The 16,653-nt window shown below is 39.3% G+C and overlaps 1 protein-coding gene across 1 annotated transcript in view; it reads left to right on the top strand.

The window, feature by feature from the left end:
- The first annotated feature begins 6,309 nt into the window (after positions 1-6,309).
- Positions 6,310-16,653, top strand: part of C8H1orf87 (chromosome 8 C1orf87 homolog) — a 71,455-nt gene continuing 61,111 nt past the window's right edge. The window contains exon 1 of the mRNA XM_069478009.1: positions 6,310-6,416. Coding sequence (XP_069334110.1) covers positions 6,310-6,416 — 107 coding nt within the window. The remainder of the gene's footprint in view (positions 6,417-16,653) is intronic.

Below are 16,653 nucleotides of genomic sequence, written 5' to 3'. Positions count from 1 at the left end.
TGTGTCCATAGAAAAAAGAAATTTGGACATAGACACACACATAGGGAGAACACCATGTGAACACAAAGACAGAGATCTGTGAGCCAAGCAATGCCAAAGATCACCAGCAGACCCTGAAGCTAGGGGAAAAACATGGAACAGACTCTCACTCACCATCTCTGAAGGAACCAGCCCTGACAATACCTTGACCTCAGACTTCTTAGCCTGCAGAACTATGAGACAATAAATTTCTGCTATTTAATCCACCCATTTCGTGGTACTTTGTTATGGAAGCCTTAGAAAACTACCACAGAGCCCAAAGTCGGTCCATCTAATCAGTATGCTACACTGTCTTGTTTTTCCAGAGCCAGGAGAGCATTTTAAGGAGGAAAGAAACTTGATCACATTTGCATTCTGGTCTATAATAAAATCAGCCTGCTCTTGTCTGTCTGTTCACCGAAATGCCCCCATTAGTCATGAAGATCAGTGGCTTGGGTCTTATCTGTTTCTTGGAGAAAAAAACAAGTGTAATACCCCCATATTCTTTGTAATACAACTCCGTTTGACATCAGTATTTGCTTCTTATCTATTGGGACAGGAACTTCCCCGCAAAATGCCTCATTTTTATAGATCTATGATTAAACTGTTCAAAAGAGCAGTTCTTTATTGCTTCCCATTTATAAACTCATTCTACTTTGACTTATATAGGCAAAAACAAAACATTGGTGACCATTTTCTTTCTCCTCCTTACCCTGCTTGACATTAAATGTAAAATCATGAAGTTTTAGGAGGGGGCATTCTTTGGTCCCCTTATAACAGCTATTCATCTTTCTTTGGGAGGAAAAGAGAGAGCACTGACTCTATTGGCTGGAGATGTTTCTGTGGAATCTTTCTCTGGTGACTCGTAATCTAAAGCTGTTGAATCCAAGGAAGGCAGTTTTAACCACGGCATTTAATCTTATAGAGGCATTTATTGCATAGCTTTTTGTTTTGCCTTGTTTAATATAAACCACTGGGGAGATGTTTCCTGGTTATGTCATTTCATAAAGCAGAGTGTGAAGTAAAAAATCCCAGATAAGAAAAGGCCACACTTCCTTAAGAATTCTGTCATAGAATCTGCATTGTGTAAGGGACCTAGAGCCTCCAAACAACAGCAATAAAAACATTAACTTTAATAATAATTATAATAACCATGGCTAACAGCCACAGAGGAAGTGTGGAGTATGGGCTATAAAGGCTACTTCTGGAGTCAAACACACCTGGATTTTTTTATTGCAGTTCTAACTCTTCCTAGCTACATTCCCTTGAGCAAGTTATTTATCTTCTATAAGCCTCAAGTTCCTCATCTCTAATATGGGGATATTAATAGTCCTTATTTCATAAGGTTGTTATGAAGATTAAATGGGATGGTGAATGAAAAGCTCTTAGCTCAGCATCTGGCACATAATAAATATTCACTAAATGTTAGCTGCTATTGTTATAAATAAGAATATAATTTATTGTATGCCTATTACATATCAGGGGCTTCCAGGTACATTATCTCTAATCCTGATAACAATCTTACAAGGTAATTATTGCTGTCTCCACCTTACAAATAAAAGAGATAAATTACTTGGTCAAGGTCACTTGCCTACGAAAAGTAGCAAAGCAGAGGTTCCCTTGGGTCTGAAAAATATATCAAATTTCATCTGAATATCATCAAATTCATGGAAGAGGTGCCCAATAGAAAGCCTCCCTGCAATGCCATTATATTTCAAGGTGGCATTTGTAAAACCTATAAAGTCATGATAAGGTCAAAGGATAGTCTTTAGTAGAATAACTGATTTAATCAAAATCCATTTACTCCTTCAAGCTTTACCACAAAATTTACAGGGAAATTTAAAATGCCATCTAATCAATTAACTGTTCCCCATAAATAAACTTTAACATCCTTAAGTATAAGAGTCTCTGTATTAGTCAGGATTCCTTGAGTAAAGATTAATGAAGCCCATCTCAAAACATCTTAAGCAAGAGAGAAATTTATTACTCCTGTGTTTGAGAATTCTAAAATCTAATTTCAGGCATAGCTGCATCCAGGTTCTTTGTTTTCCTCTCCTTCCCCACACTGGCTCTATTTTCAGCTCTGCTTTTCTCTTTTGGCTAGATTTCCCCTCTTTGAAAAATTGTAGTATATGTTGATATAGATATTTGCCAAAAGTCTCAACGCTTTATCCTCATAGTGTAGTAACCCCAAATAGAAAGAAGCACTTTTATTCCTCCAACATGATCCTTGAACAACATGGGTTTGAAATGTGTGGGGCCACTTAAATGCAGATTTTCTTCTACCTTTTCTACCCCTGAGACAGCAAGACCAATCCCTGTTCCTCGTTTTCCTCCTCCCAGCCTATTCAACATGAGGACGGACACCTTCATGATGATCCACTTCCACTTAATGAATAGTAAATATATTTTCTTTACCGTGTGACTTTCTTCGTAACATTCTCTTTTCTCTAGCTTCCTTTATTGTAAGAACACTGTATATAATAAATTTAACATACAAAATATGTGTTAATCAACTGTTTCTGTTATCAGTAAGGCTTTTGCTCAACAGTAGGCTAATAGTAGTTAAGTTTTGGTGGAGCGAAAAATTACACCTGGATTTTTGACTGTGCAGGGTGTCATCATCCCTAACCCCTCCAAGGTCAACTGTATTGGTCACTGATAAGAACTCTGGCCTATTTATGCCATAGAGTATGATCAATTCTATGAAGAAGTGAGATAGAAGCAGCACTTTGATTGAGAGCCCCCACAGGGACTCCTTGGAATGAGAAAAGAGGTTCCCAAAGAAAGAATTCTATTCACAAAAAGGAAAGGAAAGTTCAATAAGTATATAAAACTCCAATAAGTAACATGTTCACTAGAGTCTTTTGCAGAAAGAAATTTTAATGTTCAATTTTTGTTCTATTCTCCTCCATTCAGTCAAAAAAAAATGTACAGCACTTACTATAGACATTGTTCTGGGTATTTAGAAAATACAGAGAACAAAAAGGAGAGTCCTTCAATAGCATTACATTATTTTTTCCTATGGCTGCTGTAATAAATTACCACATATTTGATAGTTTCCAACAAACACAAAGTTATTATCTTATAGGTTTGAAAGCAAGATGACCAAAATCAGTCTCATTGAGCTAAAACCAAGGGGTCATTAGGACCAGTTCCTTCGGAGGCTGGAGAGAAGAATCACTTTCCTTGTCTTTTCTAGCTTCTTTCTGGGGTCATGGCCCCTTCCTCAAATCACTGAACCCTCTTGCTTCCTTTGTCGCATCTTCTTCCTCTTCTGCAGTCAAATCTGCCTCTGCTTCCCTCTTTTAAGGACACTTACAATTACATGTAGGGCCCACCTGAATAATCCAGATAATCTCCCCCTCTCAAGATCTCAAGATCCTTAATCACACCCACAAAGTTCTTTTTGCTGTGGAAGGTGGCATGTGCAGGTTGTGGGGATTAGAACACAGACATCTTGGTGGGGCATTATTCAGCCTTCCACAAGCCTAGTCTAGGAAGGTGTGACAGATGACCGAAGCAAACAAATAGCCATACTCTCAGGCAAAGACAGGTATATTTTCTAAAAGATAAACTGCAATTTATACATAGAATGAAGAAGTCACTTTCAGCTTCTGAGATCTAGTTTGGCTTCTTGACAAATAATAGCAAACATTTATATTGCTTATCATATATCAGATATTGTTCTAAGTACCTTTCTTCTGTAACTCACTTATCTTCACAAAAAAAGTCATCCTCATTGTATAGAAGAAGAAACTAAGGCACAAAGACATTAAATGACTTGCCCAAGATCACACTAAACTAGCAGGGCTAGGGTTTGCACTCAAGATGTCTTGATTCTTGACCATTTGAGATGGAACTTCAAGAATGGATAAGCAGGCAAATCCAGTGAGAAATGGAAGGGTATTATAGACAGAGGAACAGAATGAACAAAGGCACAGAGGCAAAGAAATGAAAGGCAGATTCAGGCCAGGGAGTAGACTGGGTTGGGTAGAGCATAGCAAGCCTAGGAGAAGTAGTGGGAGATCAACCTAGAGATCTAGCTCAAGGTCAGAGCTAGGAAGACCTTGAAACCATGGATATCTCCCATAGCTGATGAGATCTTTCAGATAGTTGAGTACAGGGAGTTTGTAAGAGCTGGGCCTCAGGAAGACCAATCTAGCAGCAATGTGAAGGCCGGGCTGGAAGAGTGAGAAGGGAGCTGACCCCTCTCCTCAGCTCCCTGGGCACTTTGTACATCACAGAATGTGTCTCACCCACTAGAGAGTGAGCCTCTGGAGGGCAGCTGAGCATGTGAGCCATCTCTGGCTGCAGATGCCAGTAGATACTACATTTAACTACAAAACAGTACAGCTGGAGGGCAGGAAGAGGGTAGGTGTGGATGCTGTTACTGCTGATGCAAATAATACTATCTTGGAGTCAACCTAAAAAGCCTTTACTCCGATTTGCTGAAGGTTTTAAGCACAATAGAAAGTGTCTGGAAATTCAGGATATGCAGATCTATAGTCTCATCTTAGCTCTGCCACTTGCCTTTGTGAGATTTGGGGTACTTTGTCAACACCCCAAGCCTTGTTTTCTTACTCCTTAGTACAAATAAAATTATTTCATCAGTCATTGTTAACTTATAAGGGAATAGTTATTCAGTTCAAATAAGGGCTCTAACGTATGGATGACACTCAAAATTATTGTTATGATTATATTATATTCATACTTAATTTCGTCACCAACTCACCGTTAGGTCTGTGTAACTATTTTGGCCCATTTTACAGACAAGAAAACAGAATCTCAGGGAGAGGAGGGGATTTATCCAAAGCCATACAGTAGAGAAATCTGGATTTGAACCTACAGTGGTGGAATCCCAACTACGTGCAAATCTCACAAAGGGAAATGAAGCCTAAGGGCAAGGGAAGGACAAGTGTGACCACACAGGTGAATGAGATGGGCTTCTAGAAAGACACCCGCAGACCTGGGAGGAAGCGGGAGGGCAGAGATTTGGAAACAGCCAGTCTCCTCACCTGTCGTCAGCCACACTCTGGGCCCCGCCTCCGGAGCTGCTTGAAAATTTGGTCCCGCCCATACAACAGCCTTCTGCGTCCTTAGCGACCCGGGCGGGAGCAGCCTCCGCCCAAGAGCGGGGCCCTGCGACTGGCCGGATTCCTGGGCCCCGATCCCCACGCCCCACCCGTACCCTGGTCTCCGTGCACGGTGGCTTCCCGGGAGACAAACACGGAGCGCGCACCTCTGGGCTGCCAGGGTGGGAAACGCCGCCCCCGCGGTAAGGCCGTCCCCTCTGTTCTCTCCTGGAGGAGGTCTCAGGGCTGAGGTGCAGGTGCTGGGCAGGGAGGAGACTGGACAATCACAAATTCTGGGCCTTGAACTTTCCAGGCAGGTTCAAAGAGGTGGCAGGTCCCGTTGGACGGGTGGCTGCCCACTTTAGCGCTGTCCACGCACTAAGAGAAGCTGGGGTCTTGGTAAGAATCCCGGTCTCGGTATCAGACTGGTGGACTGGAAACAGCTCTGCCCTCATTCTCTCTCTGACCACGGTCAAATAACACACCCTCCCCGGGCCTGGGGGGTTTCCAATCTGGAAAGGAGCATTTTTACCTGTGGCCAGGTTTACTGAACATCTGAGCTTCCTTTGGCGTGAGACCTGTTTCAACACCCAGTGCTTATCTCATGCAAGATCTCAATTTCGGATTCATTGGATTGTAGCAGAGACAGATCAGTCAGTGATAGCAAAAAGCCCTCTTTCCTGTGTATAGTCTTTCTTCAGCCGCATTATCTCATGGGATCCACCGCAAGTTCCTGAGAGCAGAGCTGGAATTATGCCGATTTCATAAATGGGGAAACTGAGCATGAGAGCTAAATATGGATTCTTCAAATATCCCACTAAAGCCCTAGTTTCCTCTCCGACCTCACAAGAATCCCATCTGATGTCTGGTAGTACAAGAAGGTAGAGTCACCTAATATCTCAGTAGGTCTGCTTTGCAGATCTCTTTAAGTGAGATTCCCAACTCTGCTCATTACTGGCTATGTGATGTTGAGTAAGTTGCCTAGCTACATGACGTCTGTTCCCTCCACTGTAAAACAAGAATAATAGTAATTAAAGTATCTCACTCATGCCTTTATTAGGAGTAGTAAGTAAGATAATATAGGTAAAGCATCTCTTCTTGGTATTACTATTGCTGTTGTTATTGACATGGATGCTGCAGTTCCCTGGGGGAAAATCAAGAGGAATGATTTATTTATTTTCACCCCCGAGGATTTGAAGGGATTTTAAGAAGGATCATGTCTGCAGTTTGGAAGACTCCCCGTGGTTCAGATGCAATGCCTGAGATCATGGTGAAAATAGTTGGAAGTAAACACTTTCGATACCTTGTGGAAAAGCCAAAGACGTAAGACTACTTTTTGAAAAATATGTGTGTTGCTTGGAAAATAATGAAGTTTCATTGTTTTTTTTAAACTCAGAAATTTAAATTTAAAAATGCCATCCATGGGAAATTAAGTCATTAAGATGTAACAGTGGAAGTACAATAGTGTTGGTAACTTCCATGCACACTGTTTTCATGATATTTTTCATCTTTATAATCCTTAATTACTCAGGCTGATTTTCCATGTAGATGGGAAATGTGAGCATTGCAACATTTATAAACATTAATGGACTATTGCTGCTTTTCCTCATTGGGTTTGTAATCTACCACATATAGTAATTTTTTTTTCAGTGGGAGGGTGGAGAGGTTTGTTAGTCAATTTGTTGTGAATTAAAGGAGTGGGATTAATAACGAATCATAAATTATAAGATTTTCACTTACTTTTGTTTGCATTTGATACTCTTCTAATCAGGGGCTTCTCAGAGCATAGCTACAATGTCTTTCTTCCCTTCCAAACTCATCACAGTCACATTTGAGAGAGGACACTCATGTATCTCGAAAATTCACTAGATGTTCGGTACAGAAGGGTATGACTAGCTCTTTCTTACAGAGTAAGTGTCTCACAAAATAAAAGAAGGTACTAGACCTGCCTTTCTTATAGTAGGCATTCCATAAATAGTATCCTTTCTCTTCTAAGATTATTTTCTCAGCTCGCTCTTCTATTTCAGAAACTCACAGAATGAACAAATAAGCAAACAAAAAAGACATGGCATCATTGAATATAGGCACAAAAAGTGATAGTTACTAAACCTAGTATCATCAGAATCACCTGGAGAGTCCTTAAAAATAAAGATTCAGGATCCACCTGAGGACCTACTGAGTCAAAATCTCTGAATGCAGGTCACCAGTACCACTGTTAAGAAGTATAGGCTTTATAAACGCTTTAGAAAAGCAAATTAATTTTTTCTTCTCACCTTCATTATTGTTAGCCCAGAGCAATTCCAAAGTGAGTGCTATAATCAGTTAACAATGTCTGCCATGGAACAGGAAGTAAGCTTCGTGCAGCACACAATTAATACGTTTTGGATCCCTACAGAGCTGAGAGATGTGAGTTTGAAGCTTAGCTCTGTTTCTTCCTTGCCTTCTAACATTGGGGAAGTGAATTAACATCTCTGGCCTCAGAATCTACATCTATAAAGTAGAAATAAAATAGCACCTGTTTAGTAGTAGAGTTGTGAGGATTAAATGAGAATAAGTATGAAAAGCACCTTTCCAGTGTCTACCACATTAACATGTTTAATAAATGGTTCTGCTATTTCTTTTGAAGCATGTCTTTCCATGGATAGAAAACATTTAATGAAAAATCAAATTCTTTTCTATGAAATGCTTGCCATCTCTTTTATATGCTATGCTTAGGAGGCAGGTTATCTCTATTTTGTAGATGAGGAAACTAAGACACTGTGATAAGATAAGTGATTATTTTAAGATCTGTTGAATCCCTATCACTGTCAAATAAAGTTAATAGAATTAGTCTGGACACCTAACTCAGATCTCCTTCTACCTGGACGACTACCTTGCTACTAATTCCATTCCTTCCTTTGGTTGTTTGGTTAGCCTCATTCTCTCCCAAACCCCTTGCTTTTTCTGGGGTTATGAAGTTTAATATGTTTTTAAAAGGAAAGTGGGAGAAGAGTCCGTGTCCTTTTAAAATAGGAAATAATTTCTTCATCTTACAAAAAGGTACCTTTCCCTCTCCTTCTTTCAAAAAAACTTGAGAAACCAGGAAATAAAAGAGTACGTTAAATCAGTTAAATTAATAAAACCCACAGTTCTTGCTTTCCTATGACACTATAAAAATCAGCATTTTTAGTATTAAGAAGGTAGTTTGTCTTTCTGACAGACTTCATGCTATTGCTGGGATGAGAGAGACAATTAACATGCTTTACTAAAATACTGTTGTATGGCTCAAAAATAAATAATTCTCAAAAGGCTTCTTGTTACTGAGGTAAGAAAAGCCCTATCACTCTCATGTCATGCATAACCTAGAATCTGTGTCCCCTAAAGTGTTTATACCCATAAGCCAGGGCCTCAGGAGGGTGTTTCCTTTGAGTTGAATCAGTTGAACCATTAGTGAGGATCCATATAAGAAGTACAAATAAATGCCAAAAAACAAAAGTCATCTCCAAAAGGAAAATCTGAATTAAAAGAAACTCATGAATTAATAATGGATGGAAAAACAGAAATCTTCCATTATATGCCCATTTAGCTCAGATTTCCTATAGGACATGTGTTGAAAATGTCTTAGTATGTCAAACCTGAAAGTGACTTATAATATATAGACTTGCTAGGGCTGCTGTAATAATCTACCACAACCTGGGTGGCTTAGAACAAAAGTTTATTGTCTCACAGTTCTGGAGGCTAGAGGTTCAAGGTCAAGGTGTCCACACAGCCATGATCCCTCTGAAGGTGCTAGGAACAAAATCTATCTGTCTCAGGCGTCTCCCCTTGCTTCTGGTAGTTCCTTGGTTTGTGGACAATTGTTCACAGATGAAAGGAAAATACTCAATACCTATTTAGTATCATATTTTTCATAAAGAAGATCAAAGAATGAAACAAGTGTCACCTAGTTTGTGCTATCATCATTTTCCTCCTAGATCACTATGACAGCCTTCTAATCCTGCTCTCTGTTTCTAATCTTCTAGTTCTCTTATTTGCTTTCTAAAGTCTCGTTCCTCAATGTGAAGTCTATGGATCAATGTGTAGTCCATGGACCAGCATCAACCTCACCTGGGACTTTGTTAGAAACAGAACCGCAGGCCCCTCTCAGGATGTGCTGAGTCAGAGTCTGACTTTAAGGCAGATTCCCAGATGACTCTTACGCACATTCCAGTTTGAGAAGCCCCATTCTCAAGTATGGCCAGCATGATCTTTCTAAAGTATAAATCTGATCCCTGATCCCGTGCTGCCACCACCAGCCGCAGATTTGCCTGCCTCACTTGGGGGCTCCTGTAACACACTTAGGAATTATTACACGCCGACAACTTCCTATGCATTTCTGTCTTCCCCATTTAAGCATAAAGTGTATGTGCACAACTGTATCTAGCACAGAGGATAAAGGCTTGTAGGTGGTGAAGGCCTATTAAATATATTAGAGCAACATGGTTGCCAAGAAAAATAAAGATCTAGAAAGACAATACTTAGTTGCCTCAAATAAATCCAAGCCTAAAGGGCCATGCTGTTAAAATATCATGCAGATATTACTATGGAACCCTGAGGAGTGATGTGCCAGGTGATAGGAGACAAATATTCTCATTTTGAAAAAGGAGATAAGAGTGGGCAATAAAAACAGAGCCTGAGACCTGTGGACAATCCCTGGCAAAACTGTTGTCCAAATAACTAAATGTATTAGTTATGAAAACAAAACACAAAAGTAATGATCACCAAGCGTTGGTATGTGTCAACTAAAAACAGATTATGCCTAACTGGTCCCATTCCCTTTATCAACAAGATTACTGCAGCCCAAATGAAGGCAATGATAAAGACACAGTATTTGTTGATTTCAGTGTGTCATCAGGTGCATCTTTCTCACCAAGTCCTGAAACAAGGCAGAGAATTTTAGACTTAAATTCTAGGTGATGTACCTAGGTGAAGATAGGTGATATACCACACCATGGTGGTAACTGAACAATTAATATAAATGCAACCTGCTGGAGGTGTAGAGGATTTGTGTGTGACCTTGTTCTTATACAACATTTTCTAATCCACAATCAAAGGAAGATAGACAAATCATTTCAGCAAACATGTAGGTTGCAGAATGCTGGAAAGGCTTGACAGGGAAATGAGCTAAAACCAACAAGATCAAATCAGCAGAAAAATATGCAAAGTCTCTCTTTAGATAAGTGCCACATATAAATGGTTATGTGGAATAAACGTTTGGGTTTTGTCTGTGTTTGAGCTTAGCAGAAGGCAAGGGTATTGAGACAGAGGGATGTGGCTGGACTCAGTACAGTACTTCACTTCATTCTAGATAACACATTTTAGGAGGGACCTGAACACTAAAGGTGGGGGCAGCAAAGGGCATTAAGGGAGAGCCAGGGCATGAAATGTGTCCTAGGGGAACATTTAGAGAATCTGGGGATTGAATTGTTAAATAGAAGAGGCATTGAGTCCATTTCAAGAAACTCCTGTGAGTTGAAAGGCTTCCCATGAATAAAGTTGACCGTGATAGTTTCTTCCAACGTCAAGACTCAGTGACCCAAAGCACTTCGTCATCCCACAGATACATCACTGTGGGTATAGCATTGTTAGGCACAGAGGAAGCTGACTGCAAGTTTTTAAGGGGAAGGGTAGGAAATATTTGTAATACAGGCATGTCTTGTTTTATTGTGCTTCACTTTGTTGCTCTTCCCAGATATTGCATTTTTTACAAATCGAAGGGTTGTGGCAACCTTGCAACAACCAAGTTTTCACCACACCATTTTTTCAATAGCATGTGCTCACTTCATATCTCTGTCACATTTTGGTAATTCTTACAACATTTCAAACTTTTTCCTTATTACTATATCTGTTATGGTCATCTGTGATCAGTGATCTTTGACGTTACTATTGTAATTATTTCGGGGTGCCACAAATTGTGCCCATGTAAGATGCTGAACTTAACCAATAAATGTTATGTGTGACCTGACTGCTCCACCAACCATCCATTCCCCCATTTCTTTCCTTCTCTTTGGTCCTCTCTATTCCCTGGGGTAAAATATTGAACTTAAGCCAATTAATAACCCTACAATGACTTCTAAGTATTCAAGTGAAAGGAAGAGTTGTGTATCTCTCACTTTAACTCAAATGCTAGAAATGATTAAGCTTAGTGAGGAAGGCATGTCAAAAGCTAAGATGGGCTATTGGTACGCCTCTTGTTCCAGACAGTTAGACAAGTTGCTAATGCAAAGAAAAGTTCTCGAAGGAAATTAAAAGTGCTACTCCAGTGAACACATGAATGATAAAAAAGCTAAATAGCCTTATTGCAGATATGGAGAAAGTTTTATTGGTCTGTATAAAAAATCAAACCGGTCACAACATTCCTTTAAGCCAAAGACTAATTCAGAGCAAGACCCTAACTTTTTTAATTCTGTGAAGGCTAAGAGAGATGAGGAAGCTGCCAAAGAAAAATGTGAAGCTAGCAGAGGTTGATTCATAAGGTTTAAGGAAAGAAGCCAATTCAACAACATAAACATGCAAGGTGAAGCAGCAAGTGCTGACGTAGAAGCTGCAACAAGTTATCCAGAAAATCTAGCTAAAGTCAGTGCTGAAGGTGGCTAAACTAAACAACAGATTTTCAATGTAGATGAAACAGCCTTCTATTGGAAGAAGATGCCATGTGAGACTTTCATAGCTAGAGAGGAGAAGTCCATACCTGGCTTTAGAGCTTCAAAGGATAGTCTGTCTCTCGTGTTAGAGGCTAATGCAGCTCTTGACTTTAAGTTGAAGCCAGTGCTCATTTACCATTCCAAAAATCCTGGGGCCCTTAAGAATTATGCTAAGTCTAATCTGCCTGTGCTTTAGAAATGGAACAACAAAGCCTGGATGATAGCATATGTGTTTATAGCATGGTTTACAGAATACTTTAAGCCTACTGTTGAGACCAAATGCTCAAAAAAAAATTCCTTTCAAAATATCACTGCTCATTGACAATGTACCTGTGAGGTCCATGGACCAAGGAGTAATTTAGACTTTCAAGTCTTATTATTTAAGAAATTATTTCATAATGCTCTAGCTGCCATACATAGTGATTCCTCTGATGGATCTAGGCAAAGTAAATTGAAAACCTGGAAAGGATTCACCATTCTAGATGCCATTAAGAATTTTCATGATTCATGGGAGGAGGACAAAACAACATTAACAGGAGTTTGGAAGAAGTTGATTGCAACCTTCATGCTTGACTTTAAGGGATTCAAGAATTCAGTGGAGTAAGGAGCTGCAGATGTGGTGGAAATAGCAAGAGAACTAGAATTATAAGTGAAGCCTGAAGATGGGAATGAATTGCTGCAATCTCATGATAAAACTTGAATAGATGAGGAGTTGCTTCTTATGGATGAGCAAAGAAAGTGGTTTCTTGAGATGTAATCTACTTCTGATCAAGATACTGTAAACATTGTTGCAATTATAACAAATTGATTTAGACTATTACATAAACTAAGTTGATAAAACAATGCCAGAGTCTGAGAGGATTGGCTCCAATTTTGAAAGTTCTACTGTGGGCAAAATGCTATCAAACAGAATCACATGCCACAGAGAACTTTCTCATGAAAGGAACAGTCAAGTGATGCAGCAAATTTCACTGCTGTCTTATTTTAAGAAATTGCCACAGCTACTTCAACCTTAAGCAACCACCACCCTGACCAGTCAGCAGCCATCAATATCAAGGCGAGAACCTCCATCAGCAAAAGATTACTACTCACTGAAGGTACAGAGATGATCAGTAGCACTTTTTAGCAATAAATTATTTTTAATTAACATTGTTTTCTTAGACATATTGCTATTGCACACTTAATAGACCACAATGTAGTAGAAACATAACTTGTATATACACTGGGAAACAAAAAAAAAAATGATGTGAGCTGCTTTATTATGATATTCACTTTATTGTGATGATCTGGAATCAAACCCACAATATCTCTAAGGTATGCCTATAATTTACATTGATATTTATAGCCAAGAAATGCAAAGCTCTGGTATTTTCCCATGTGACTCTCTTGGAGCCCATATTCTGTCATTTCTGAATCCTCCAAGGCCCTTCATAATAATACATTCTTCATGACTTGTCTTAATTTTTTAAGGGTTAATATTAACAGTTTTAGAAATTAATGCATCTGTGGAATTCCAGCAACATCCTTTTCACAAATATTAATTGAGCACCTGGTAGGTGCCAAACCTTGGGTATATGGCAGTGTACCTGAAGTTCTAGTGACAGAATATACACAACAGACAGATAAACAATGACCATTCAAGAGGGGACAGTGCAATGAAGAAAATAGAAGGTCATAAGGGTTTATCAAGTCATAAAGGATGTTCCCAGAAGTTCTCTCTGAGCAAGCGATGTTTGAACTAAGACTGTGTGGAGTGTGCAGACAGGCAGCCAGAATTATCCAAAGAGAATTATCCCAGCTCAGCTAGCAGCGAGCTGGTGAAGACAGGCCCAGCCTTCATCCCAGTGGGCATGACTCTACCAGATTCCAAATATCCATAAACCTAATAATTTCTTCTTCCCTCCCCTGCCCCAGAGGAAGAGTGTGCAACTTTCCACAGGGCCCAAGTTCTCCAGATATTAGATATCTGGCTTTCCCAGAAACTGTTACAAACAGATGGCACCTAGGTTGAATGCCTGGAGCCCAAGCACAATTTTTTGATACATGGTTGCCTTACGCTTGCCTCATAGAAAGTAGAACAGCAGCCCTTACTGGGAGTACAGTGTACAGGATCAGGAAACCCATGTAGCTGCCACTTTCCTGCCCCTGAAGTCTAGCCTGACCCAAGGGACACCACAGGTGTCCACCTCCATCCTCATGACTCCACAGATTTATAGAGAAAGCAAATCATGCAAATATCTGCATGAAGAGCATTCTGGGCAGACGGAACCCCCCAAATAAGGCCTCTTATTGTGTTTAAGGGGGAGCAGAAAAGCCAATGTTTGTGGAGCACAGTGTGGAAAGGGGAGAGGCACAGGAATGAGGTCAGAGAGGCCAGCAGGGCTCAGCTCATAGCTTGTGTGGGCCATGGTAGAACTCTAGATTTTATTCTATGTAGCATGGGAAACCATTGGAAAATTGAAAGCGGTGGAGCACATATTGTATTTATGTTTTCCAAAGGATGGTTCTGGCTGCTGAGTGGTAGATAAACTGGAAGAGACACAAGTGAAAAGAGAGAGACCATTTAGGGTGTCATTATGGTAATCCAGGCAAGAGATGATAGCAGTGCCCAATTATAGTTCCTGCATAAACCCTGGATAAATTGTGTGATTTAAAAATTCAAGTACTCTACGTATTTTTTTTTTTAGAAACAACTGATAAAAAAAAAACCCTTATCTTTGTTTATTGTTTTTTCCCATCATATAATCTATGTAAATAATATCCATGAATTCACTCTCTCCTTAAAACTGACCAATAATATCACAGAGGACACTATTTTCTTCATTTTCACAAGTTCAAGATGAAGTAATATGTTAAAATCATACTTCTTTTAAGCCCTTTCCACTGAATGAAATTGCTTCTTTATTAATCTCTTACAATGGTTTTTGTTTGCTTGCTTTCTGTTTTTTATTTTTGTTTTTATGTGTTTATTCTAGGCACTGTTAGAAGTATAAAGAAGCATGATGTACTGTTTTTCTGGACATATTCCTGTAGCATAAGACATAGGCATGACTCTTAAAGTAAGAGTACATGGCATTATGTGACTGAATGTCAAATAAATGTTTTGGAAAATAGGTGCCCATTGATAGCAAATATTGAAACTTTGATGTAATGGTTGTTATTTTACCACTTGAAAGTCTGTCTATATTTCAAAAAATAAAATAAAAAGTAAAAAACAAAACACTATTTATAACAAATATGACAGCAAAAAAAAAATTAACCCTCTTACTGTATAAAGAGCTCTTACAAATCAACAGGAAAAAGATGAGCAGCCCAATCTCAATAATTGGCAATAAACCTAGACAAGCAATTCACAAAGGAGAAATTAAAATGAACAATACATATGTGGGGAAAAAATTCAACCCACATGATAATGATAATAAAAGAAATTTAAACAGCAATGAGATATTATTTACAAAGCAGATTAGCAATGTTTTTATAATGGTAATCCCCAGGGTCGACAAGGGTTTAGAGAAAAACAATACTGATGTGCTACTGGTTTATTTAAAGTATAGTCATCAAAAGACTTAAAAGTGTATGCACTTTGGCATAAAATCTGTATCCATGTATCAAGCCCATGAAAACAATTATGGGTGGGCGTAATGTTTAGTTTCAAGATTTACATAAGAAAGTATAAATCTAGGTCCCAGTAGGAAACAGATTACACACTCAAATTAGGATGATTCAAGGAAGATTTAGCTACAAAGAGACTAATTACAAAGACGCAGGCTGAGATGAAGAGAAGTACATGGTACAGTGCAGGCCTCCTGGGCTGGCAGCTGCAAGGTTGGTACAAGCACAAGATCTGAAGGGATGAGAAGAAGAGAATATTACTGAAACATAATGCAGGAAGCATCTAGCTTCCTGTAGCTCAGTCCATCTTGAGAAAAGTACCGGCCTTTGGTCAAGAGACACAAGTAGCCCAAGTCAACCTTGCAGGGAGGCAACCACCTCCTGCTGAAGCTGCACATTGGCCAAAACCAACCAGAACTGGAGGACGTGGGAGCCGTTGATAGAGTCCACCCAGGTCAGCTTCCTGGGGTGGAGGACAGTGAGAATCAAGGGGCAAAAAGAACATCTCCAGCAAAGCAGCAATATTTAGATGGATAAAAATTTGGAAACCAAGTTAACATTCAACAATATAGGACAAGTTAAATTAACTCTTGTATATCCATATAAGAAATACTATGTAGACATTTAAAATGTTGTTGCAGAGTCACAAGTGTTGACCAGTAAATATATCCACATTACATCGTCAACTGGAAAATTTTTTTAAAGATTACCAAGCTGTATAATCTACCTTCAGTTTAAAAGAAAAAACAAAAGTTCATATGTACGTAAATGGAAACTTTATGTAAAGAGATAATATACTACCTGGCCACATTTAGTTTCACCAGTTAAAATTTTGAGATAGCACAGATTTATATTTGTATAGTACACTTTCTAAAATCCGTGATCTCTTTATATATCCCTGATTGAGCTCAACCCAATTAAACAACATAACATAGCAATAATTATTGCCCCCCATTCTCATAGGCTGTGGGGATGCATCCAGGGGGATGGTAAAGAGAGAGAACTGTTTATGCTGCAGCCTCTCAGAGTGCAGATAGAAGACCTGGCTCAGAAACTGTGCCCTACAGCACAGAGATAATTGGTGAAGAGGCCAGACCGTTACACAATCATTTTGCTTAGACTTGCAAAAGCAAAACAGGAGAGAATGCAAGTGCAAAAGACATTAAATTTCACGCTGATAAAGGTTGGCTCCAAGATTTAGAAGCTGCACAGTCTGTAAAGCCCCTGGGAATAATCTACCTGAGGACATGATGATGCAACAGTGTTTGAGGTTTTTTTTACCCCTG

The sequence above is a fragment of the Eulemur rufifrons genome, chromosome 8 (genome assembly GCF_041146395.1).
Source record: "Eulemur rufifrons isolate Redbay chromosome 8, OSU_ERuf_1, whole genome shotgun sequence".
Lineage (NCBI taxonomy): Eukaryota > Metazoa > Chordata > Mammalia > Primates > Lemuridae > Eulemur > Eulemur rufifrons.
The sequence above is the reverse complement of the archived record's forward strand: the minus strand, read 5'-3'. Positions and strand labels throughout refer to the sequence as shown.